The sequence below is a fragment of the Bubalus kerabau genome, chromosome 13 (assembly GCF_029407905.1).
Source record: "Bubalus kerabau isolate K-KA32 ecotype Philippines breed swamp buffalo chromosome 13, PCC_UOA_SB_1v2, whole genome shotgun sequence".
NCBI classification, from domain to species: Eukaryota; Metazoa; Chordata; class Mammalia; order Artiodactyla; family Bovidae; genus Bubalus; species Bubalus kerabau.
In genome coordinates, this window is record NC_073636.1 from 18,036,594 (window position 1) to 18,063,312 (window position 26,719).

The following is a 26,719-nucleotide window of genomic DNA, read 5'->3' on the forward strand; positions in this document are numbered from 1 at the left end:
CTGGGGCAGCCTGTGGTAGGTTCAAGAAATTGCCGGAAGCCCCGCCTTCACGTCCATCGGCTTCTGCGTCGGCAAAACGCAGGTGACGGAGGCGGAGATGCGCATGGATGGGCGTGGCGTGGGCTGCGACGTAGTGACATCACTGAGTACGTGCGGCGTGGGCGGAGCCTCACTTTGAACCTAGTTGGCGGGAGTTGCGGCTCTGGAAGGGGCCTTGCCCGGTGATAGAACCTTGCATCCGGGCCGGACTGCGATGGAGCCCACCGTGGGCGGTGAGATGGAGAGTGGAGGTGGCGCGGCAACAGGAGAGTGCGTGAATAGGATCCCGGTGCCAAGACCTCCCTCCATCGAGGAGTTCACCATAGTGAAGCCTATTAGCCGCGGCGCCTTTGGGAAGGTGTATCTGGGGCAGAAAGGCAACAGGTTGTATGCGGTGAAGGTAAGACTCGAGGATTAAAGAAAGCTAAAGAGGCTGGTCCTTCGGCCCTACTTCCCGCCCTTTGAACTGGGCAGGCTCCAGGGCCGCTGGAGCGACTAGACTGGATGCCTGGCTCGCTGAAGCCTCCGGGTCCCGCGAGATGATTTTCTTATTTGAGGTGACAGCGCGGGCAAGTCGCTGTTGGCCTCTGCCCCGCCCTTCTGTTCCCACCGCGTAAACCTTAGAAGATCTAGGACTTCTGAACCCTTTTTACTAATTTGGGCTTTGCCAGGATTAAGGTTGAAGCTTTAAATTAGAAATAGTTATTTCCAAATTATATTTTAACTACCAATTTGATGTAGATTCATTTCTATTTTTGTTGAGGCGTAATTGACATACCAATTTCAGGTGTACAACTGAACGATTCCGTATTTGTCTATGTGGTGAAACGATCATCATCATAAGTCTAGTTAACCATGATGAAACAGCTGCATATTTTTTTCTTGTGATGAGAACTTTATCTTGCTGCTGCTAAGTCGCTTCAGTCGGGTCCGACTCTGTGCGACCCCATGGACTGCAGCCTACCAGGCTCCTCCATCCATGGGATTTTCCGGGCAACAGTACTGGAGTGGGGTGCCATTGCCTTCTCCTATCTTAGCAGCATTCAAATATATAATGCAATATTGTTAACTATTGTAAGCATGCTATGATATAGATGAACTTTTGACCTGTATAACCAAAAGATATCATTAAACAAACCCCACTTTTCAAGCCTTTCATTATAAATCTGGAATGTAATTTTATTTAAAGACCAAGCTGAAATATTCCTAAATCACTCCTTTATCCTTACAGTAGCACGTGCTGTGCTTAGTGGCTCAGTCCTGTCCAACTCTTTGCAACCACATGGACTGTAGCCCTCCAGGTACCTCTGTCCGTGGGGATTCTCCAGGCAAGAATACTGGAGTGGGTTGCCATGCCCTCCTCCAGGGGATCTTTGCAACCCAGGGATCGAACCGGGGTCTCCTGCAATGCAGGTGGATTCTTTACCAGCTGAGCTACCCGAGAAGCCCAACAGTAGTATATATCATTCCAAAGCATTCAAGAGCTCAAAGTATTCGAAGCTGTTCAGGCCACTGTTGATTCTCATCTACTCTCGTAGCTTCAAATTAGTCACATCTCAGGAGTGAGTGATAGTAATAAAGGAGAAGCTAGTAGACTGAGTACTGATTTGGTTTCAATTTCCTGTTGGACATTACCGTGTGAATATCTAGCAAGCACCTCAAAATTATACTTGCCCAGCTTTGAACATGGTCCTCTCCACCTAATCACCTCCTGGATTTCTTCTCTCCCTGTAATAACACCACCATCATTCAGGCTAGGAACTTGAGTCTTTTTAACTTTCCTCTACTGCATCTGTATATCCTCTCTCTCAACTCTGCCTGTCAATTCTGTCTCATATTCATTTTTAGTACCCCTTTCATTGCATTCTCAAGTTTGCCCAAATACAGACTTAATTTTTTCTTTCTTTTTTTTCTTAAAGTACAACTTAGTTTTTAGTAAATCAAATATTGGGTAACCATTAACACATTAAAATTTTAGAAAATTTCCAGTACCTGAAAACTACGTCTCTTGGTTATCTGCAGTGTCTCCCCACTTAGCCACAAGTAACTTTCTATCTCTATTGGTTTGTCTTTTCTGGACGTTCCATATTAATGGAATCATACAATACATGGTCTTTTGCATCCAACTTTCTTCACCTCCTTCACATGTTTTTGAGTTTCCTCAGGCCTTCATTGGGCTTCCCTGTGGCTCAGCTAGTAAAAAAAAAAATCCTCCTGCAATGTGGGAGACCTGGGTTCGATCCCTGGGTTGGGAAGATCCCCTGGAGAAGGGAATGGCTACCCACTCCAGTATTCTGGCCTGGAGAATTCCATGAGCTGTATAGTCCATGGGGTCACAGTCAGACAGAACTGAGCGGGCTTCACTTTCACTTTCTCTTTAGCCCCCGCCTTCAAACTTTTCCTAACCTTTCAGACCCACCCTATTGAACTTAATTCTCCATCACTTCATATTCCAAAGATTTCTTGCTTTTCCTTCTGTTATACTAAGCAGTCATTATTAGCTGTTGAAATGAAAATGCCAGTATATTTTTTCATAAGTCTTTATGAATATCCACTTTGTGTAGGATATGGATACAGTGGTGAACAAAAACAAATATGCCCTCATGAAGCTTCCAGTCTAATGGAATGATAAGGAAATCATGTTTTAGACTGGCTTTGTCAATTTTCCTCATTTTTCTTATGGGAAGGCTCGACAATTGGAAGTTACAGTGTATTGATGATTTTATTAAATGCTTTAATGAATCTTTGGAAGAAATACGCGTTTTTTTTCTTTGTAATCTTCCTGAGAATTGGTCTCAGTGTTACTAACTATTCAGTTTAGTGCTCCAATTTTAACATAGATTATAGTTTTGCTTCCCTACCAATTACCTTGAGACTTAAAAAGAGTAATTAGTTGTTTTCTGTAACAAAGCATCTGACACTTAAGTGTGAGTAAACTCTAACCATTTTTAAGAATTTTTCCGGAAGATGCTGCAGATCCGGGACCCAGAGAAGCTCAGAGGCGGTGAATAATAGCTCTTCAAGTCTGCAATAAAAAATGGCCTCCAATAAAACTACATTGCAAAAAAATGGGAAAGAAACAAATTGGAAAGAGTAAAAAAGTTGAAGAGGCAGAACCTGAAGAATTTGGACTGCTGTGTAGTGAATGAGAAGGTGTAGTATTTCCTCAAGTGGAAGGGGTTTACAGATGCAGACAGTACTTGGGAACCTGAAGAAAATTTAGATTGTCCAGAGTTAATTGAAGCATTTCTTAATTCTCAAAAAGCTGGTAAAGAAAAAGATGGAACAAAAAGAAAATCTTTGTCTGACAGTGAATCTGATGATAGCAAATCAAAGAAGAAAAGAGATGCTTCTGATAAACCAAGAGGTTTTGCCAGAGGTCTTGATCCAGAATGAATAATTGATGCCACAAACAGCAGTGGAGAATTAATGTTTCTCATGAAATGGAAAGATTCCAATGAAGCGGATTTGGTGCTGGCAAAGAGGCAAATGTGAAGTGTCCTCAAATTTTAATTGTAAATTTTATGAAGAGAGACTAATTTGGCATTCTTGTCCAGAAGATGAGATTCAATAATTGTTTGCATTGATTTTTATGTATATGTGTGTGTGTGTGTGTGTATATATATATATATATAATGTTGGTCTTGGTTTTTTGATGTATTAGTGTGAAGAAATAACTACATTCTAATGAAAATCAGGTTTGATATGTTTGTTTTGAAGTAGTATTGGGGAAGTTACACTGGGTTGTTTTGTTTTTTTGGTCTGTAGCACTAGTTGGTTTGAACAAATAAAAGCTTTCTATAGTTGCTTCCTTCAGCAGAAAAGAATTTGATACCATAGTATATTATTTCCTCAGCGTTAGAGAACAGCTTTTCTAAATGTTGGGGGAAATCTCCATGCTATGCTATGCTATGCTAAGTCGCTTCAGTTGTGTCCAACTCTGTGCGACCCCATAGACGGAAGCCCACCAGGCTCCGCCGTCCCTGGGATTCTCCAGGCAAGAATACTGGAGTGGGTTGCCATTTCCTTCTCCAATGCATGACAGAGAAAAGTGAAAGTGAAGTCACTCAGTCGTGTCCGACTCTTAGGGACCCCATGGACTGCAGCCTACCAGGCTCATCCATCCATGGGATTTTCCAGGCAAGAGTACTGGAGTGGGGTGCCATGTTGGGGGAAATCTCCATAGTCATTACTTAATCAAAATTTAGAATTTGCATTTCACTCATATATGCCTAAGGATCATTCTAAGTTTTTGTATGTGTATACATAAAATACATATGTAAATTGTTTGGGAGCTTTTTTTGTTGTGGTGGTTTTTGTTTTGGTAAATATATTTAAACAACAGCTTTTCATAACCATGGATAAGCCCATGTTTCTGGAATTCCATCATTTTGAGCAATATAAGAAATCCCTTCAACTTAAACTGAAAACTTAAGTCTTAACCGTTCAAATTAAATAGTTTTGTAATTAATTAGGTAAATTAAGCAATTTAAATTAGGTAATTTTTTAAAGCATCCCTATCAGAATCTGCATCCATATCTGCATATAAATCTGCATATAAATGCAGAAGCCCTGGAAGGAAAACTTTTATCACTATCAACAACCTCCCCAAGCAAATGAAAAAAGTAGAAAAATTCTGGTATGTTTTAAATAGCAAAGCAAAACTTAGTATAAAGTGGACACTTGATGGTTCCTTTTGGTGAACCATTGTTTTACAAGAAATTGAAGTCCCTTTAGGAAAGGTTGTGATATATGGATGTCTCAGATTTGTTCATGGAAACCTAATCAAATAGTTTTAAAATACTGGTAATTTACCATATACAGGAATATGCCCTACAGGAATATGTCCATAGGGCATATGGGATCTTAGTTCCCTGACTAGGGATAGAACCCAGGTCCCCTGCAGCGGAAGGGCAGAATCTTAACCACTGGACTACCAGGGAAGTCCCAAGAATGTGTAAACACACATCCTGTCCTATAGTGCTTCCTGCATTTTAGCTGGTCCCAGTCTGTGAAGCAGACTCCCTGGTAGCTCAGTCAGTAAAGAATCTGCCTGCAGTGCAGGAGACCTGGGTTGGCTCTCTGAGTCAGGAAGATCCCCTGGAGAAGGAAATGGCAACCCAGTCCAGTATTCTTGCCTGGAGAATCCCATGGACAGAGGAGCCTGGTGAGCTACAGTCCGTGGGCTCATAAGAGTCACGACTAAAACGACCCAGCACAGGAATAAATGGGTGAGCAAACTTTTCTAATCTACACTTGACCTGCATGTTTTTTCAGACTTTACCCCAACCCATTCCTTACATGAAGGCTCAATTTTCTCAGTATTTCGGGTTACTAGTTGAGCAGAAGCCAAGAAAAACAACTTTGTAGTAATCAGAATGTTATTCAGCTGTATATTATTTACTTTATTGTAAATACTGGTGAACAGTGGTCAATAGTTTTATATTCCTAAAAAAAAAAAAAAAAAGAATTTTTCCAGGGGAAGAAAAGTACATTCTTTCTCTATTTCCATCCATCAAGGAACCAAAAAAAATTTTTTAATGGATTGGCCAATTATTTCTCTATGCCTACATTCCTGATTAAGTAAAAGTCGCTCAGTCGTGTCCAAGTCTTTGCAACCCCATGATCTGTACCGTCCATGGATTCTCCAAGCCAGAATACTGGAGTGGGTAGCTATTCCTTTCTCCAGGGGATCTTCCCAACCCAGGGATTGAACCCAGGTCTCCCGCATTTCAAGCGGATTCTTGACCAGCTCTGCTACCAGAGAAGCCCTACAGTCCTGATTATCTGGGAGCATATTAGGAACTATTTTATGACTTGTAAGAACAGCAGAAGTGAAGAAGTGAAGTGAAGTCACTCAGTCATGTCTGACTCTTTGCGACCCCGTGGACTGTAGCCTACCAGGCTCCTCCGTCCATGAGATTCTTCATGCAAGAATACTGGAGTGGGTTGCCATTTCCTTCTCCAGGGAATCTTCCCGATCCAGGGATTGAACCCTGGTCTTCCTCATTGAAGGCAGACGCTTTATCCTCTAAGCCACCAGGGAAGCCAAGAACAGCAGAACAGAATTTATTTTCTACTTACTGGTAGGGTAGACGGGGAGCATTTGCTTACATCTTTTTCCTTCTCAAAAAGGATGTGATACTTTTACCACTTGATACCAAGATGAGAGGTTCCATGTTAAAGAAGGTTTTATTTTCACTAGCTGTTTTCCTAGCAGAGTTTCCTGCTGGCAGTGTGAGGGCCAAACAACATGTCCATGCTTTCTCTCTGGTTGTTTTCATGGTGGAAACTTGGAAACCTGAGACCACTCTGCGATAAAAAATAAAACTATCTGTCTGTTGTCACATTATGTACTACAGGTTGTCAAAAAGGCAGACATGATCAACAAAAATATGACTCATCAAGTACAAGCTGAGAGGGACGCGCTGGCCCTAAGCAAAAGTCCTTTCATTGTCCATTTGTACTATTCCCTGCAGTCAGCAAACAACGTCTACTTGGTGAGTAAATGACATGTTTTTCTTCATTCAGGAGCCACTAAACCCAGTGACTTAAGAATTACTGTCTTTGGGTTCAGAGTACCTAGGTTTGAATTCCAGCTGTTGAACTTACTAGCTTTATGACCTTGGCCAAGTTACCTTACCAGTTCTATTTATTAAGGTTCTTCAGGGAAAAAGAACAATAGGGTGTCTGTGTCTGTGTGTATAACAGGGGGATTTACTTTAGGGAATTGTCCTTCATGGTTGTGGCAACGGCAAGTCCAAAATCTCTGGGGTAGGCTGACAGGCTGTAGACCTAGCAAAAATTTGATGTTGCAGCACAAGCCCAAAGGCAGTGAAGAGGCAGAATTCCCTCCTCTTTGGAGGAGAAAGACAGGACCCCTCAAACTTTTTTCTCTCCAGGCCTTCAGCTGATTGGTTAAGGCTCTCCCACATGATGGAGGATAATCAGCTTTTACGCAGAGTCTAATGGTTGAGATGTTTATCTCACGTAAAAAATACCTTAACAGCAACATTTAGATTGGTGTTTGACCAAATATCTGGGTGTCATGGCTTAGCCAATTTGATGCATAAAATGAACCATCATGCCTCAGTTTTCCCCTCTGCAAGGTGGGGATAACAATAGTACCTACCTCAAAGGTTGTTATGAAGTTCCAATAGGTTGATATAAACCTTGTAGAACAGTGTGTGGCACATAGTGCTAAAAATATTTCCTAAGTAAAGGATGCATAATAGAAACACTATATAAAGTTTGATGGGTAATAAGGAAAAGATACTAGGAAGTGCTGGATTTGGGATCTATGTACTTAGCAAGTTGCTTGCTTTTCACTGAACATGACAGCTTACACTCTTAATTCTAATGAGGAATTTGGGTAGGGGGCAGGAAGAGGTGAGGATGGCAGGTATTTTCACTTCCAAGTTGTAGAGGTTCGTGAGGAAATAATCAGATGTTGTGAAAGACCATTCTGTGCCCCACTCCCAGTCCCACCCCCTCTCCCGCAAATAAAAAGAAGAAAAATTATTCCAAATTAAAGGAGACTAAAGAGATATGATAACTAAATCCCATGCATGGTCCTGGCCTGGGAATGAGGGACGAGGAGAGAGGCCGTCAGGAACAATATGGAATTATCAGAGAAATTTGAATACAGACTAAACAGGTAATAGCGTTATTTAGCATTAAATTCTATGCATTTTATTACACTGTACTTATAGACGATGTCCTTGATAAAGCATTTATTTAAAAAAAAAGAATGTCCTTGTTAGTAGAAACGTGATGAAGAATTCAGTGGTACACTTTCATAATTTAAAAAATAAAAAAGAGAAAGCAAAAGAATTCTGTGGTGACATATCATGCCCTCTTCATCTTTATTCTCGAATTATTCAGCCAAAATTTTAAAGATTAATACCAGTTGCTAATGTTGCCTTATTTAAAGTATTTAATTTGCATAAAAATACATGCACATAATGTATTTATGTTAATGTTGTTAATAACTTATGTTTATTATGTAACATAATCATGTTAATGATTAGCATAAATAAGTATTGTTATATTCATATATGTGTAGAAGAAGAAAGCAGATGTGGCAAAGTGCTAATGATGGGTGAAAATAGATGAAGAGTACATGAGAAATTATTCTATTCTTCATACCTTTTTGGTAAGGCTGAACAGTTTAATTTAAATTTTAAAAAGTGTATGGGAAAAAAAAAAGTGCATGGGAGCATGAACAAACCTGGTATTTATGTGTACTCAGTGACACCAAGAAAATGTCTGTTACAGAACCATGCTAAATGTATAATCATTAATGCTCAATAAGATATTTTTAAGTAGTCATATTGGTTTTATTTAACAGTATTTCTGTTTCATTTTGACAGGTAATGGAGTATCTCATTGGTGGAGATGTCAAGTCGCTTCTACATATCTATGGCTACTTTGATGAAGAGATGGCCGTGAAATACATATCTGAAGTTGCACTGGCTCTAGACTACCTTCACAGACATGGAATCATTCACAGGTAATGACTGACTTTTCTCCCAGCTATTACTTAAGCACAAGTAATCAAATTATGTATTTACTATTTGAGTCTTAGACATTTGCATAACCCCCAATATATGGGTTATCTTAAATTTAGTAGTAATTTGTGCGAATTTAGAAATTCCATCAACTCTTTCATCTCCCTGCGTGTGTGAATGTGTTGCTTTGTCCATGGATATCCCATTTTATTGTGGAGAATATTGACTCTTTTTTCCACTCTTTTAGCTGTACATCATGCAAAAGTACAATAGTTTATAATCCCAGCTGATTTACAATGCTTTGCTGTGTTCAAAGAGAGGTTAAGTGACTCTTTTTGATTAAGGCTTAATCTCACACTCTCTTTATCTCACAGAAAGAGGTAAATATGATTTGACCTGGTTTGAGGTTTATTTTACTTAATGAAATTTATTTTACCTAATGAAATTTATTTTAATAGAATATCTAGTGAATAATGCCAAAGATAATCTAGCATTAAATATTTAACTCTTTTATATTCAGATATTCAAATTTTAGTTTGCTTTTTTTTTTTTTTAAGTTTGCTTTTGAGAGTTCTTTTCTGTACTGTCAAAGCCACCAATGAGAGACAATAAATAGGGTTTGATTCTTCTTTAACTTTCTGTGTTTTTTTGCTGGAAATTTTAAAATCAACCCTAGCTCTTTTTTAGTTATCTGCTACTTGTCTTTTTTATGTACAGGGATTTGAAGCCAGACAATATGCTTATTTCTAATGAAGGTCATATTAAACTAACAGATTTTGGCCTTTCCAAAGTTACTTTAAATAGAGGTAAGAAACATAGCAAGTAAGTACCTTTTTAAAAGTCCAACATATTTTAGACACTAACATTTCATTAGTTTATATTGTTTTCTGTTAGTTAAAAATGAATAAAATGGCTTTGGGTGTGTACCCAGCAGAAGAATTACTGGATCATATAGACCAAATTCTATTTTTAATTTTTTGAGAAACTTCCACTGCATTTTTCATAGTGGTTACACAGTTTTACATTTTACAGTTGACCAGCAGTGCAGCAAGAGTCCCAATTTCTCCACATTCTTTCCAGTACTTCTTATTTTGTTTTTTGATAGTGGTCATCCTAACATGTATAAGTTAATATTTCATTGTAGTTTGGATTTGCATTTTTCTATTGGTTACTTATGTTAAGGGTCTTTTCATAAGCCTCTTGGCCATTTGTATATCTTCTTTAGAAAAATTTCTATCCAAGACTTTTATTCACTATTTTAATTAGATTACTTGGATTTTTTTTGTTACTGAGTTGTAGTTGTCTTTATATTCTGTATATGAACCCCTTATTAGATAAATAATTTACAGATATTTCTCCCATTCTGTAGGTTGTCTTTTCATTCTGTTGCTTGTTTTCTTTGATGTTCTGAAGTTGGTGAGGTTTGAAATAGTCCCATTTGTCTATTTTTGCCTTTTTCCTGTGCTTTCAAAGTCATAACCAAGAAATCATTGCTGTAGCATTTTTTTAATTTGTAAAATATATCTAAAGAAGTTTATTGTAGTTCCTACAAGCTTCCCTTGTAGCTCAGTCAGTAAAGAATCTGCCTGCAGTGCAGGAGACCTGGGTTCAAACCCTGGGTTGGGAAGATCCCCTGGAGAAGGAAATGGCAAACCACTCCAGTATCCTTGCCTGGACAATCTCATGGACAGTGGAGCCTGGTGGGCTGCAGTCCATGGGGTTGCAAAGAGTTGGGCACAACTGAGCGACTAATATTTACTTACAGTTTCATCAGTGTGAGGTATAAGTGAAGTTTAAATTCAAACTTTTGACCTACATTTTAAAGTCTTACACCACATACAAAGTATTACACTTCTCTTACTATTTTTGATATCTAAAGAAAACTGTACAGTATTATGTGTGAGTGCTGAATCATTTTACAGTTTTACACATTGAAAGCTGATAAAAATCTGCATTAGTTTCTATCTTGCTTACATAGTAAATTAACATGAGTGGTCCATAATTTGTATTAATTCCTTAAATTGATTCTGCTGCTTGCTGTTTAGTCACTCAGATTCTGTTATTGAAATTTATTTTGTATTCTTAGTACATTGATTCCTTTCTTAACTTTTTTCTTTTTGCCACCTCCTTTTCTAATGCTTTATTTACCAAGAATTATTTTGTTGGCAGTTAGGTAACACTCTTGTATTTATCTCTTTTTTTTTTAATTTATTTTTATTATTTATTTATTTTTACCTTTTGACCCCTTTCATCCATTTCTTCCAACCCTTAATCCCACCTCTGGCAACCACAAATCAATTCTCTGTATCTATGAGCTTGATTTTTTGTTTTGTTTTTTAAATTCTATATATAGAGAAAGCATATGGTATTTGTCTTTCTCTTGTCTGGTTAGTTCTACGTGTTAACTGTATAGCATGATGGTTTTCCTGGCTGTGTTTGTCTTGCACAAGCCAACTTTGTAGTTGATGTTAATAATGTGGAAATTGGGGCAAAGTCCAGAACAAATAATTGTTGACTTTAGTCAATGACAGTTAAAGTTTTAAAAGAATATCATATACTCTTCTTTCCATACATAGATATCAACATGATGGATATTCTTACAACACCATCCATGGCGAAACCTAGACAGGATTATTCAAGAACCCCAGGACAAGTATTATCTCTCATCAGCTCTTTGGGTTTTGTAAGTACTCGATAAGAAAAAAACTCACATGATATGCCCTAACATGATTGCCATTTACACGAATTCAAATATTAAGCATGTTGCATTACTTCAGCAGTTCATCTACCTAGATGTCAAAACAGTCTGTGCATTTAGGTGGTGTTTTTGTGACAACAAATCGTAGCATTTGTTTTTGTCTTCCTCTTTTTCATAGCACACACCAGTTGCAGAAGAAAATCACGACTCTGCAAATGTTCTTTCCACTCAAGTATCTGAAACATCACCACTTTCTCAAGGACTAACTTGTCCTATGTCCGTAGATCAAAAGGACACAACTCCTTATTCTAGCAAGCTACTAAAATCACGTGAGTATAAAAGAAAAGGTAGTATACTCCATTGAATGTGCCCTTGAGGAACAAAGTATTTTACCATTTTAAAATTCTGAGTATCAGCAATTTTGAAATGCAGACATTCAAATAGCCTGTGGATTTCCTCTGTTTTGTCACCCAAGTGCCATTCTGACCGGGGTTATTGCAGATCTTTGTTGTTGTTGTTGGCTGCACTGGGTCTTCAATGTTATGCACAGGCTTTCTCTGGTTGCAGTGAGCTGAGGTTACTCTGTAGTTGCGGTGTGTGGGCTTCTCATTGCGGTGGCTTTTCTTGTTGCCGAGCGCAGGCTCTAGAGCCCTCGCTTAGTTGCTCCACAGCTTGTGGGACCTTCCTGGACCAGGGATCGAACTGGTGTACCGTCCATTGCAAGGTGGATTCCTAACCACTGGACCACCAGGGAAGTCCCTGTTGCAGATCTTTACATCAACAAAATAAAATGTCAAGCTAATTTTTCAATTAGCTGCAACACTGTGATGATCATTGGGTGAATTTCACTGTACTGAGTCTATGGAAATCTTAGTGGAGAAGATATAGTAATACTGTGTGCCTTTATAAAATGATTTCTAAAAGGTTCTGAAATAAAGTCAAGATGATATAGTTTTAGTTATTACACAGTAAAAGACAAAAGTCAAAAGTAAAGGAAGCAAGTGGAAAATCTGTATGGCAGTTAACCTCACCCTCTAACTTATCAACAGTGGACAGTTTAGTTCTGTGCATGCGTTATTTTCTTCATCTTAGAAATGTGAATAATGATCCTCTGGAGTAATTAGTGTTTGTTGTTTTCATAGATGCTACTTTGTTGTGAATTTGGTCCTCAATTCTGTATATCTCTTGGATGGATAGATAGACCAAAAGGAAGAATTGCCTCCTTTTTACAAATGAGAACAAAAGAGTCTCACTTTAAGTTCAGGAGCAAAAAGTTTTAGCATCATTAGTTGTTTATAAGATACAGGAACTTGTATTATATAGATGGTGCTGCTTTCTGGCACTGGCTCACACTTAGCAAAGTCACTATTATTTCTTTTACCCAGTAGTATAAAGAAGTCCCTATGGATGTATATAATTCTACACTGGTAAGCATGTAAACCTCAACATTAAAATAAAGCTCTGGTTTTAACTAAATACAAATTGAATTGATTAAGAGTAGTCATATTCCAGCCTTTTAGCACATCCAGATTTAGCCCCTCAGTAATGAACCTTCATCGAAAAAAGTTTCAAATTGGATAATGGATATTCAAAATGAATTTTCTCCTAATTATAAATTTGCTCCCTGTCCTGATTTCTACTTTATAAATATTGAGAGGTTTGTCTATTAACTTTCAGAACAGTACTTATTTGTCAAAACAGCCTGAAGCTATCCTTGTAGATGAGATAATTTTTACATAGAAATAGTTCTGATACTAAATATTTACTTACTACTTACTTAACCCAATTACCTGTAAAGATTCAGGATTCGCAGGGAAGTAGGAAAGATGTGACATAAGTAAGCCTCGGCGTTTTCTCTTCCCCACAGGTCCTGAAATGGTTGCCTCCCACCCCGGGATGCCTGTGAAGTGTCTCACTTCCCACCTCCTCCAGTCTCGGAAGAGGCTGGCAACATCCAGCACCAGCAGTCCATCCCATACCTTCATATCCAGCGTGGAATCCGAGTGCCACAGCAGTCCCAGATGGGAAAAGGATTGCCAGGTCAGAGTGCCGCTCACCTTACCCAGAACCAACTGCGTGTGATGATAGAAACACTTGACACCTTTTCATACAAGTTCTGTAAGGACATGAAATCGTTATGTGAACAGCAGTGAAGAGACTCTTCATTTTCCTGTATATTCTGTCAAATTCTTTTGCAGTATTTCATTTCTCATTCAAATGTGAAATTATTCTTGTTCAGTATATGAGATTACAATTTTTTTTAAATTTTTTTTTTTAATTTATGTTTTGGTCATACTGCGAGGTATGTGGGGGTCTTAGTTCCCCAATCAGAGATCAAACTCATGATCCCTATATTGGAAGCATGGAGTCTTAATCACTGGTTCACAAGGGAAGTCCTCCAATTTTTTAATTTTTGCAATATATTAGTGGTAAATGTTTGGCTTCTAGGCATCTAGATGGAATTCTTTTTTAAAATTCTCTACCCAAACACAGACATTAGATTGTTGAGTTTTTTTAACCTTTGTCTTATTTTATAACTTATACTACCTCCTTCTATAACTGTTTACTGCCAGTTTATCACTTAATGGAATGGTAACTCTTCTGAATCAGAAATAACTTCTAGACCACAAAGATGATGCAGATGTGTCTTTAAAAGTGTCTATTCTAAGGAGATTGCTTGCCAAGTGAACAGATACTGAAAGTTATTTTACTTAATTTATGTATTCTATTCTGGGCTTTTAAAAGCTATTAAAGCTGAGAGGAACTAAAAATGTGATAACCTTTTCTATATAGAATGCAGATAAAATGTTAGATTAGAATTATATTCATACCCAAAGGAAAAAATCTTTCCACTTGATAAAATAAATTGGACTCTATTTGCTCCTTAGTCTCAGTAATATGATTTTCTTCATTACAGTGGCTAAGTCCTAATCACTGGGCCACCAGGGAAGTCCCCTAATTTTTAAAGTGTTTTTTCCTCCCTCTTAGGAAAGTGATGCAGCAGGCTCTACGATGATGAGTTGGAATACAGTTGAAAAGCCTTTATGCACAAAATCTGTGGATGCCATGGAGACCAAAAGTTTCAATGAAAGGGATCTTGAGTTAGCTCTTTCTCCCATTCATAACAGCAGTGTCGTGTCTGCCGCTGGAAACTCTTATGTTAACCTTGCTAAAAAATGTTCTTCAGGGGAAGTTTCTTGGGAAGCAAGAGAACTAGATGTAAATAATATCAACATGACTGCTGACACAAGCCAGTCTTGTTTCCATGAGTCAAATCAGCGGGCTGTGGATTCTGGTGGGATGACTGAAGAGCACCTTGGGAAAAGAAGTTGTAAAAGAATTTTCGAATTAGTTGACTCCAGTCCTCGTCAGGGAATTATACCAAATAAAAAAAGTTGCTTCGAGTATGAGTGTAGTAATGAAATGAGAGATTGTTATGCAACTCAAAGGACAGGCTTCACATTTGAAGTCCAGGACCTTAAGCTGTTGGTATACAGAGATCAGCAAAATGACTGTGTGAATAAGGAGAATGTGGGCAATTCTTTTACTGATAAACACCAAACCCCAGAAAAATCACCTGTCCCAATGATAGAGAAAAACCTTATGTGTGAGCTGGATGACGATTGTGACAAGAATAGTAAGAAGGACTACTTAAGTTCTAGTTTCCTGTGTTCTGATGGTGATAGAACTCCTAAAAGTATTCACATGGACTCCGATTCATCTTTTCCTGGAATTTCCATCATGGAAAGTCCGTTAGGAGGGCAGTCTTTAGATCCAGATAAAAACATCAAAGAATCCTCTTTGGAAGAATCAAATATTGAAGACCTACTTCCTGTATCACCCAGCTGCCAAGAAAGTACCTTGCCAAAAGGTGTTGAGTGCCCTACCATCCAAGACAGCAACCAAAAAATGTTGGCTCCTTCAGAGGTCTTAAAACCATTAACCTCTAAAAGAAATGCTGTGGCATTTCGGAGTTTTAACAGTCACATTAATGCTTCCAATAGCTCTGAACCTTCTAAGATGAGCATCACTTCTTTAGATATGATGGATGTTTCGTGTGCCTATAGTGGGTCATATCCCACGGCTATCACCCCTACTCAGAAAGAAAGATCCGACATGCCATATCAGGTATGTTACCACTGGACACTCCATGCTGTATCAGGTGTGTTATCACTTGCTAATGTGTGGTCCTCTAGATTTTAAAAAAATAAACTATGACACTGACCTATCAGCTGGACTATATAATATTAATCAAATGGTCTTATTCTGCTTATTGGGAATCTGTGGCTCTGTGGAGGTTTTACAGAAAGATGAAGCGGGTAGCAGTGTTTAGCATTTTTAATTCCAGTGCCTCCTTCATTTGTATTATCCTGCATACTTTCACATATTTACATTTCACATGTTTACATATTTACAATCACATTTTCACTTGATCACAGTAACTCTGAGATACAAAATTAAAATCCATCTACTTTACTGCCTTCTAAGAACATATTTAGATGATCTCTTTTCTTTGTAGAAGAGAGTTGAAAAATAAAATTTTTTTTTCCCCCTAAACCATTATCTTTTAAAACCCAAAGTTTCTTTTTTTTTCTTCCTTTGGAGAGACATCTTAATATAGAAAGTGCACACCTTGAATGTAGGGTTACAAGGCTTGAGTTTTCTATTTAGAGCTTAGTGAGGGACTTAGAAATTCTTACCTTCAGAGCCTGTGTCTGCACCTGTCCTGCTGGTCCAACAGAGTCCTTGTGAGACAACAAAATATCTTAAAAACATAAATGCCGATTGGCACCAAAGGTTTTTGCATATAGTTCCATCTTATGCATTGTCCTAGTAATCCAATCATTTTTCAGCTGTAGCCTCCCTCCAGGACACTTTGTAAGCTTGTATTGATCCATCCTATGAAAAAATTTTTCTCATGGATTTTTTTCATTGTTTCTTGCATATCCAGATCTTATTGAAATAACTGATGTTAGCTAAGCAGTTGAATTGCATTATTATCATTAGGATTTTTTAAGTGGACGTTTCATAATTAGTTCTGAGACCATCTCCAAAGCTGATCAAGGATTTGACTATTTTTCATGCCCAGCAGCCTTGCTTTTCTTTGGTGTAAGCATTTCTGTTCACTGTGAAAGGAATGAAGGTATTTATTGTGCCTTAAACTCTTGAAATTAGCAGACCCCAAATCAGGTCAAATCAGAAACTCCATACCGAACTCCAAAGAGTGTGAGAAGAGGGGCAGCCCCAGTGGACGATGGGCGAATCCTGGGAACGCCAGACTACCTCGCACCCGAGTTGCTGTTAGCCAGGGCCCATGGTAAGGCGCACGCGTCTTGAATTTTTGAAGTATCTATCATTATAGTTTCTTTTGAGATAAATTGTTATAAATTTCTTTGGAACTTAGATTGCCTAAGGTAAAACAAGATGAGATCGTGCAGTACTCTTTTTCTCACATACATGGCGTTTATTATAGTAAATAAAGACACACAGCCATTCATCCTCAGCCTGCTGGTTTAGTCTCAGTGACCCAGAGAAGCCCCACCTTCCACCCCCTCTACTGTCTTTGTTCTAAATGTCTTCCCAGGTCTATTCTTATCTGGTTTCAGGAATACAAAATTGGTCCTGCGCTTCGTTCAGTCTGCAGATGCCTCTTCCTGTTCAGAGCCTGCACTCACTATACCCTCACCAGAGGGGTCCAGCCAGAGAGGAACCATCCCTCAAAAAGCAACTCAGAAATAAAAGTTCCTCTGGGCACTTAACTAGTTTTTGGACATTGTCCCTTTTGCTAAGTCACAGCATTGCTAGCTCATTTCCTATATTATCATTTGTACATTTTCTCAAATCAATACAGTATGAATGGAAACCTCAGATGGCAAGGTTTACTTGATAAAATCTTGCCACTCTTTTAGTGGCAAGATTTTTATTTATCATAGGTAGCTAGTGAAATGTTCTAAAATTTTTATTTCCCATAAAAGTAACTTGACACATAGTTTCAAAAATAAATAATAGAGAGCAATTTATCATTTTAAAGACAACAATAACAGTTCCCTGCTCTCCAACTACTAAGGGGAGTTAGGGACCCCAGCCTGAGTTTCCATAGCTTCTTCTTTTAATACATATGCTTGTTTCAGCTCTCTTATATTTGTAGTAAAATTACCTGAATTATTGCTCCCAGAGTAGGCTGTTTTCTACTTGGGATAAGCTCTCTTCTTCATCTGTTATCTCTTGTATCAGGCACACTACCTGGTTTCTAGTTCAATAAATGACATAATAATGAACTTATAACTTTCAAACAATGTACCTAACTCCTGTTTTCTTACATGCAGGATTTCTGACTTCAGGTGAGTGAATTTCTGCATAAAGGAACGTGGCAAAGCACATTTATCTGAACAGTCAAAGTCTAACTAGATCACATTGCATGAAAAATTTTTCTTAATTTAAGCTCACTTATGAAATACAAAATGAGCTTCCTAGGTGGCGCTAGTGGTAATGAACCTGGCTGCCAATGCAGGAGATGTAAGAGACACAGGTTCGAACCCTGGGTCGGGAAGATCCTCTGGAGAAGGGCACGACAACCCACTCCAGTATTCTTGCCTGGAGAATCCCATCGACAGAGGAGCCTGGTGGGCTACAGTCCATGGGGTGACAAAGAGTCAGACATGACTGAGTAACTTAGCATGCACACAGCATGTACATGTTTATCTTTATCCCATGAAATACAAAAATGAACTGTCTTCTGAGCAAGAAGACATCCAGAGAGATTTCTCTTCTCTGTGAAAACAAGTGTCGGCATGTGGAATTTTTTTTATTTCAACTGAAGAAATAGGCTTGATAAAAATATTAAAGTTAATAGCTACAAAAGGGCTTGAATTTTCTAAGCTTTCCATTCCATTATTATTAGAAAACAGAGAGGAATTAACAGTATTAACATACAAATTACAGACGTGGATTTTAAACTAGAAAGCCAATCATGTAAAACAACTTTGTTCTATAGTTCTAGCTATTTATTATATAATTGATAATATATCACAATATGTGATCTTTTTAGACTCTGACTCAAGTATATGGGTATGTATGACATATCCATGGAGAAGTCATGTATTTTCTGACATGAGTACATTTTTGGCTGAGCTGGCAAAAGGGTCCTAATTTCTAACCTAAGTAAATTAAAATGCAGGGTTTTTCCTGATTTCCTCCTACTTTCCTATATTTGGTTATCTAATCTGTTGAAATAATTCTTTCTCAGTGCTGCTTAAAAGGCCTACTAATGGAGGTGGTTTGTGTGTTTTTATAGTGATTACAATAGAGATAGAAGCCTATAGACTGTTTGTACCTTGTGTTCCATAGGAAAAATGGGATCATGTGGCTTGCAAATGGAAAGGTATTCTAAATGCATGCAATTATTTTTTCTAATGGCAGATTCCACAACACTTTTCTATTGCTTTTTGTTTTAGAGGCTTTTTTGTTTGTTTTTCTACTTGTTTTAAAATGAAATGGTATTTGCTTAACCACAGTAGTAAATTTTGTGAAACTGACTTTAAAGAGTTAATTTTCAGACAAATTAGTTCTAGACTAGAATCTCAACTCTAAATTTATATTGAAGTTAATCGTTTTTGGACTGAAATTAACTTACGCTTAGGAAACGTTTTGTTCATTCGTAGACATAACTAAGCAAAAGTAACCAGATTATAAGGCCTTGTTTAAAATAAACATCTAAAAAAAATCTTTGTAGGGAATGCCCTGGTGGTCTAGTGGTTAGGACTTAGTGCTTTCACTGACAAAGCCTGGGTTCAGTCTCTGATTGGGGAACTAAGATCCCACAAGCCTCATGACACAGCCAAAAAAATAAAAATAAAAAAAATCTTTGTATAGAAATGATGCTTTCATTGAAGGTTTTATTTAGAAGTCAGTTTTATCTACTTATTAAGACTTAACTTCTAATTCCCTCCTCAAACTATAGTCTAAATGTTTTTTTGTTGTTGTTAAACTAATTTGTCCCCCTCTGTCCTTAAAAAGAGTATAGCAACATTAAAACACCCTGTAAGTAAGGCTTCCCTAGTCACCAGGTTATCCTCCAGTTAGCATTAATATTACTACCTCATCTCATTCCTTTGTAAAACAAGTAGATACAGAATCATCCGAATGTTATTATTTCCTGATCTGAAACTGAGGAGTATTCTAATTTTAAAGAATAACTTTTAGATTAAATCCATTTCTTCGTTGTGTTTTAGGATTTAGCACAAATAAGTCTCCAGAATATTGGAAGTAATTAATAAATGGCAAAAGATAACTTTAACTTTTTTTTTTTAATAGCCACATTAATTGTTAATCTATATTCAGGACTTCCCTGGAGGTCCAGGGGTTGACTCTGCACTGCCAAATGCAGGGGGTACAGGTTCAATCCCTGGTTGGGGAACTAGGATACTGGATGCCACATGGTATGGCAAAAAAATTTTTTTAATAAATAAAAATAACAAAACTACTGTTTTCCAAGAAGATAATTACCACACTGCCTAAAGGAAGGTAATTTGGGGTTTTATACCTTAAAGAGCCAGAGGAAAACCTTAGGAAGTCAGTCTTTGGGCCTTCATTGTGCCCAGATAAAAACATATTAATGTTTTAGTTGATCAAACATTTGTAGAAAATGCTTGCAAGTTCAGCTGCTTCCTCTTAAATTCCAGGTCCTGCAGTAGACTGGTGGGCCCTTGGAGTTTGCTTGTTTGAGTTTCTAACAGGAATTCCCCCTTTCAATGATGAAACACCGCAGCAAGTATTCCAGAATATTCTGAAAAGAGGTGATTCTTTTTCTTCTATCTATGAAGATAGATTCATTTATCTCATTTATCTCTGTGTATTGTTCCTTTGACCAATGATGAACATGTTAATTTGTATTTGTAGATATCCCTTGGCCTGAAGGTGAAGAAAAGTTATCTGATAATGCTCAAAGTGCTGTGGACATACTCTTAACCATTGACGACACAAAGAGAGCAGGAATGAAAGGTAAGGTTTGGAGTTAGTCGCCCAACCATGGTGACTCTTACCCTTGATTTGCTTCAGGGATGAATGTTAATAACATCAAGTTCTAATATACTACTACTGATAGTCTCACAGCTAAACTCAGTTGATTTTAAACTTTCAGTTTATTTTTGCCCTCTCAGTATTCATTGATATATTTGTCCTTATTCAGAACATTAAAATTCAGTGCATATGCAGTCTTGAATTTTATTACTCTCAAGCAGGTTCTCAAAACAATCTCATCTTGTCAATGTCTTTAAGTTTTTCAGAGCCTGATAAAGTTAACCATCAACCAATATAGGAAATTCTTTTAGTCGAAACTTCCTGTTCTATGATTTCTTACTGCTTCATTTCTGACATCATTATTGATTGACAAGTATTTTTATGTACTCTGGCTCCTTGTTGCATTATCTTCACAGCTAAGATGCCTCAAAGAAGACAAAATGGGCTCATCATGACCCATTCAAAGGTTTTTTCCAGTGCTGGAAACTCGAATTAATTTTAAACTCCAATTTTGAAACTCCAGTAAATCTCATTAGCAGTTGCCTTAAAATTCTTTTTGTCACACAGTATAGATTAGAGACGGCTAAGCACTTATGTCTCAAAATACACTTCCATGTGAAGTATGATATATTGGGAAAATGGACTTTAGCAGTATGTCATTTGTATCAACTTCTAGTTTTCCCTCTAATCAGATCAGCAAACCCTATAGAGTGACTTCTAGGTGTCACTGTTGTTATCTGAGGCACTGGAGGTAACCTGGGGATGAACCAGACTGCAACTCCTGTGCTTAAGTTCTAGAACTACATTCTAGTGAAAAAACAAGAAGTAGACAAATACAATCATAACGCCATCCAGTAGTAACTACACAAAGAGAGAAAGCAGAGAGGGTATAAAGTGAAGGCAAGAGATTTATTTTTTAGACTGGATGCTCATGAAGATTTCTGACAAGTGGAATTTGAGCAAACACCAGTGTAAAGTGAGGATGCAGACATTTGAAAACTGAGCTCTGAAAATTGCTTTAAGGGACTTCCCTGGTGGTCCAGAGGTTAAGACTCCAAGCTTCCACTACAGGGGCCACGGGTTCAGTCCCTGGTCGGGGAACTAAGATCTTGCATGCCACATAGTGTGACCAAAAAATAGTAATAATGAAAATTAAAAACTGCTTTAGCGCAACAGTTCTCCTCTGGAATGGTTTTGCTCCCCAGAGGACATTTGGTGTTGTCTGGAGACATTTCTGGGTTGTCACAGCATTTGGGGTCATCTGGTAGGTAGAGGCCACGGGTTCACTCAGCATTCTACAGTGCTCAAGGCAGTCCCTACAACAGAAAATTATCTGGTCCCAAATGTCAGTCATAACAAAGTTGTGAAACCGTTGTTTAGTAATTTGCTTAGCACATTCTTACCAGACCTCAGATACTGTTCATTTGTTCAATGAATAGTTGACCTAGTAAAGCAGACAGGGTTATTCTTCAGTTTAGTTAATCTTAACCTAGATTAGACTTCCTTTGCAGATGCAGCTTAAATAAAGAGATACAATGAGAGAATCATGAAACATCATATCACATCCAATATTACAAGTAACTCTAAAGTAACCAATGCTCAGTTATTTATTTTGAACAGTTGAGACAAATTCTCTAAATGTGAATTACTGTTGCTATTTTATCCTTTTTCCTACCAGTCTTTTAGTTTATGGTAAATCCAACATATACACATACTGTTTTTCCAACCCACTAGCCCCAGCACAGACACACAATTCCCTACTGTCTGCGTAGTCATCTTCTGATATTTTCCTTAAATTTGATTGCTCTTTTGGTTTGCATACTGCCTTGACACTTTTTTTTTTTTTTGGCCATCTTTACTGTTGCCTGATGAAGTGAATAGTTGAGGAGAGGGGACCTATGTCTACCAACTGAATACCTGTGTGACCAAAAAAGTAAATTCTTATTTTAGTCGACAGAGGAAAATGTAGTGAAGATGTGATTTTGTAAGTGGAAGCCATAGACTCGGATGTGGCCATACTGCTGGGTGGCCAGTGTGTTGTAGAGATGAAAGTTAGCGAAATCAAAGAACTGGGAAGAGAAAGAATGTGTCAGAAGTGTCATCCATGTGTATGCTGAAATTAGCAGGAAGGATAAGGATGGAGCACAGGGAAGACAGCGTGGGAGTGGAGGATGACCTTCCTGCTGAAGTGATGTAGGCGGGCGATGCTGAGCTCCAAGCAGTCAGCAAGGCCTTGAAATAAGAAGTGGGGCATTAATCACTTAAGATCAGTGATGGGGGAACAGGAAGTAGGCCAGGTTCCCTTATCTCATGAAGTGTGGGATTCTTCCATCAGGTACAGGCAGTGAGAAAGAGAGGCTCCTGTTAAGGCCAGGCATCATTCACTCTTTGGACCGATTCAGACAAGGCACCTGTCGTATTCCAGGCGATACACAGAATAACATAGCATGTGCTGTTGAGAAGCGTGTGGTTGAAGAGAGGGATGTTTTTAAAATGTCTCTGAAACGGGCATAGTAAACCAGGGCAAGGTCCATGTGAGACAGTCTCTCCTTGATGCCTGTAAAATATTGGGTTAGCCAAGTTCATTTGGGTTTTTCATACCATCCAATGGGAAACCCAGACCATCTTTTTGGCCAACCCAATAGTACTTTGGTAATGGTGTCATAATATTGTTTTGTTTGATATTTTTTCCCAAGAGCTGAAACATCATCCTCTCTTCAGTGGTGTGGACTGGGAAAATCTACAGCATCAAAAAATGCCTTTCATACCCCAACCAGATGATGAAACAGATACATCTTATTTTGAAGCCAGGAATAATGCTCAGCACCTGACTGTATCTGGATTTAGCCTTTAGCTTTAATCTATTAAATTTTTCCCTTTAATCTAACCTTGCCTTATAGCATGAGCTAGCATAATTACATACACCTTAGTACTAGATTGATCTAAGCAGGAAAAATCATTATTTTACCTGGATCAGTGAGCTTTTCATGTGTGTTACAGCTTCCACAGCATTAAGAAGGCTATCAAGAATGTAATCAGTAATTTATCTTAGTCCCAGAGTTGTAAATAGATCTTCAAAGCTTTTTTCATCTTATTTATTTTGTTATTGCACTTTATAAAAATTAATGCTTCAGTAAAACTATTAGAAATATGACCTCTTTAGAGAAAGAGTAAGCCTCGAGCTTGATTTTCTTTCTCATCTATTCATGTCGGTCTACCATTCATTTGGTGTTAATACAACAAAACATTATAATATAGTTTTATTTCATTGTAATTTATCTGTACTTGATTGCCTGCAAAAGCTGTAGTCTTGAGGGCAATCATGTAAAGTTATCATTGTGACCTCAAAAATGCAACTGGAAAATTCCTTCACTCAGTACTAAAACTCCTTTTGGGAATGAGAAATAAAAGGATTAGGGTTTTGCCTCACTTTGCTATGAATACAGTTGCATTGCGTTGGCTGCTTCTGGTGCTTTCTCTACAATACAGATTACTTTAAAATAGTAGTAGAAAGCTTAGGTGAGATATACTGTAGCAATTTTAACAGCTTGTTCAATTTTAACAAAAACATGATGGTTTACATTTTTAAATAATTCATTTAAAACATATGCAGCATTACCAGAATAGCCTGATTCTTTTTTTTAAAAAATAACTTACTTTCACTTAATAAATGTAATTGTAACATACTTTGATACATTTTCTGTCAACATCACTCTTTTCAATATAGATACACTAAGATTCAGCTTCACAAGTCATATCTTAAATTCATTGAGGTTTTCTGCATACTTACCCACCAAAAGAGAAAAACTCAAATTTAAATGTACCATGTGTAAATTTTCTGTTAATATATTAAATACTGTTGCTCATTTTGCAAAATGGCTCGAGTGTTTTTACTTTCTATCAGCATCCTGTTATTAATGTAGTTGACAAAGATTAAAACTGTTTAGAACTGTTGCAGCGAAAGAGACACTGTAATAATCGGTGCCATGTAACTGAATCCATGAATTAATGGTTTTACTGAGCTTGTTCTAGCAATGACTACCCAGGTTTAATCCGCCTAATTGTCACCTTTTCTAACAATAATATGTTCAAAATACAGTTGTTAAACCTTCGTTTAATGTAAATTACATCTTTCCCTTAAATTAGGTAAAAGCTAAGATTATCCTCCCATGGAGTTTTCAAGTAGTAGAAAAAACAGTGGTTTTGGAATCAAGCACAAATGGTTTAAACCACTGCTGTGTCACAGTAAAAAGCTGTAGGTGGGTTAAACTCTAATCATCTACCTGTGTTGTGTAGAAAGGAGCTTCCCAGGACATCTTACCAGGAACTTGAAACCTTACTGAAAGATCAGGGGAGATGAGCAGTGAACCTAATTCAGAAGAAGTGCCCGTAAGTGGAAAAGTTAAGAAAAGTTTGCTGTTACAGCCCTAGCAGGTGCAGCAATGGCCACCTGGAATTCTGCATCCTGCAATGGTGTCTGCTGGGACCAAGTTATTTATTATCTAAACTTAAACCTTTGGGGATTCCCAGTGGCTCAGTGGTAAAGAATCTGCCTGCAACGCAAGAGCTACAGGAGACACAGGTTCTATCCCTGGGTCAGGAAGATCCCCTGGAGGAGGGCATGGCAACCCACTCCAGTATTCTTGCCTGGAGAATCCCATGGACAGAGGATCCTGGTAGGCTACAGTCCATGGGGTCGCAAAGAGTCAGACATGACTGAAGTAACTTAGCACGCATGCAAACCTTTAAGACACCTGTCAAGATGTTCTGGGTTTAGATAGTCATTAAGAAAAAACTTGAGACAGAACAAGAATGAAAAAAAAATGGAAGTGTTTTGGCAACTGTGTGGATGTGTGTGTCTTTAAAGAACACAGATTGCTCTGCCAGTAGAAATCTGTGCATCCATTACTGTGTATAATTTTTATTAATTAAAAATAATTTTCTCCCCACTTCCACTAATTGTTAAACAAATACAGAAAATGCATTTACTTTGGTGTACCTCTGTCAGAATCAAATAACACAAAGTACATAAATACCAAGTACAGACTCAAATAACATGTTAAGTACATTAAATGGTGTTTAATAAATGATCACTATGGCCCTAAGTACCCTACTACTCAGAATATTTGTCTTAATTTGGGGTTTGGGAAATAGTCGCTGTATAAAACTCTGCTATTATTCTCCAAAACATCTTGAAGACCATTTTCAGGTCTGGTCACTCTTATTTGTCAGGAAGAACCATCTTATTTTTAACCAGTTCCAAACAGACTCAGAGTCCAAAAGACTGTGCAAATATTTACCGTTTCCACCTGGCCTCCTTTCAGTTAATACCAGGCCTCCTTTCAGTTAATACCATGCCAGCCGTGTGTGGGTCATTCTAACTGTAAAGTGGAAGGGTCAGGGCAATGTTTAAAGGAGGGAGACTGAACAGAAGGCTATTGAACCAGCCCATCTGGATTCAAGACAATTTTAGAGGTAGAATCAACAGGACTTACTGATGGATGGGATGAGGAGGGTGAAAGAATAGGAGTTCTGAGCCTGTTTATTACACAGCAGCATTGTAGCCAATACCTTTCTTGTACATACCAAGTTATATAACACAGTGACATTTCAGACACAGGAAAAAACATACTGCAAGCATCCAAAGAGAAAAAAGGCTGGTAAGAGATAATAGAAGATACATCTATTGGTCTCTGCCTCTTATTCCCAGCACAGAGTTCCTAAAACCTTTTAATCTCCAAAGTGATAAGAGCACCAGGAGCATTTTGTTGTTGTTGTTCTCATATTTGATCTTTGGCCCTGATTCCTCACCCAGGGCTCCTAAATCCCTTGGGATTTCCTGGGTGATAGCAGTGCCTTTTGTTCTAATGAGGTGACTCTGGGTGGGCTTCTGGATGGGGGGAGCAGAGGGTGGGGGGAGGGGGGTCACCAGAAAGAGCCAGCCATGATTAGAAGCTTGGAATTTTCTGGGACTTCCCTGGAGGTCCAGTGGTTAAGACTCTGAGCTTCCACTGCAGGGGGCAAGGTTTTCATCCTTGGTTGGGGAACTAAGATCCTGCATGCAGAGCAGCTCTCTGAACCCTGTACTTGGGGGGTTCTGATGGAGGCTTAGTCACATACGCAATATCAAACATTAACTCTGTTTCCTTTCTCTAGAGAATGTAATTTTCTGCCCCACCCTGCATTCTCATTGATGACCACAAGGAGGCACTGGGAGAATGGTGCCGCTAGAGAAGCTCCACGCCACTTCCTGCATCCCTTCCATTACAGGTTCATCTGTATCTTTTTTCCTTAGGAAACAAAGTGATAAACAGTAAATTGTTTACACATGAGCTGTGCAAAGGGAGGGGGGGAAAAAAAGCTTCCATTTTCAGTAGGTGGAAGTAAACAGATAATTCCCAAAACAGAAGTATCAAAAAGTAGCAGTTCACACATCTAGAACCTTGGAGCTAAG

At 38.1% G+C, this 26,719-nt stretch overlaps 2 protein-coding genes and 1 pseudogene across 4 annotated transcripts in view; 2 read left to right on the top strand and 1 right to left on the bottom strand.

Moving 5' to 3' along the window:
• Positions 1 to 124, bottom strand: part of YME1L1 (YME1 like 1 ATPase) — a 30,308-nt gene extending 30,184 nt beyond the window's left edge. Inside the window, exon 1 of the mRNA XM_055543619.1 lies at positions 1 to 124. The gene's annotated coding sequence lies outside the window, so the exon portion shown is untranslated.
• Positions 113 to 26,569, top strand: MASTL (microtubule associated serine/threonine kinase like). 3 transcript variants are annotated; one of them, XM_055543617.1, is made up of 12 exons: positions 113 to 439; positions 6,402 to 6,539; positions 8,412 to 8,551; positions 9,267 to 9,355; positions 11,126 to 11,232; positions 11,426 to 11,576; positions 13,115 to 13,287; positions 14,236 to 15,375; positions 16,423 to 16,564; positions 19,929 to 20,042; positions 20,146 to 20,247; positions 26,422 to 26,569. In XM_055543617.1, the coding sequence occupies exons 1-12, from the start codon at positions 254 to 256 to the stop codon at positions 26,457 to 26,459; spliced, it is 2,520 nt and encodes an 839-aa protein (XP_055399592.1). In that variant the 5' UTR covers positions 113 to 253; the 3' UTR covers positions 26,460 to 26,569. The 3 variants fall into 3 exon arrangements, with proteins under 3 accessions (XP_055399592.1, XP_055399590.1, XP_055399591.1); XM_055543615.1 differs by lacking the exon at positions 26,422 to 26,569 and adding an exon at positions 22,962 to 23,551; XM_055543616.1 differs by lacking the exon at positions 26,422 to 26,569 and adding an exon at positions 22,962 to 23,551 and having other exon boundaries at positions 16,426 to 16,564.
• Positions 3,077 to 3,984, top strand: LOC129625377 (chromobox protein homolog 3-like; annotated as a pseudogene).
• Positions 26,570 to 26,719: the final 150 nt, after the last annotated feature.

Excerpts from the sequence above, each read along its gene's own strand:
- MASTL (XM_055543615.1), top strand. The coding sequence starts at position 254 with ATGGAGCCCACCGTGGGCGGTGAGATGGAGAGTGGAGGTGGCGCGGCA. Across the intron at positions 440-6,401 it reads ACAGGTTGTATGCGGTGAAG|GTTGTCAAAAAGGCAGACAT; the intron begins GTAAGACTCGAG and ends TATGTACTACAG. Across the intron at positions 6,540-8,411 it reads CAGCAAACAACGTCTACTTG|GTAATGGAGTATCTCATTGG; the intron begins GTGAGTAAATGA and ends TCATTTTGACAG.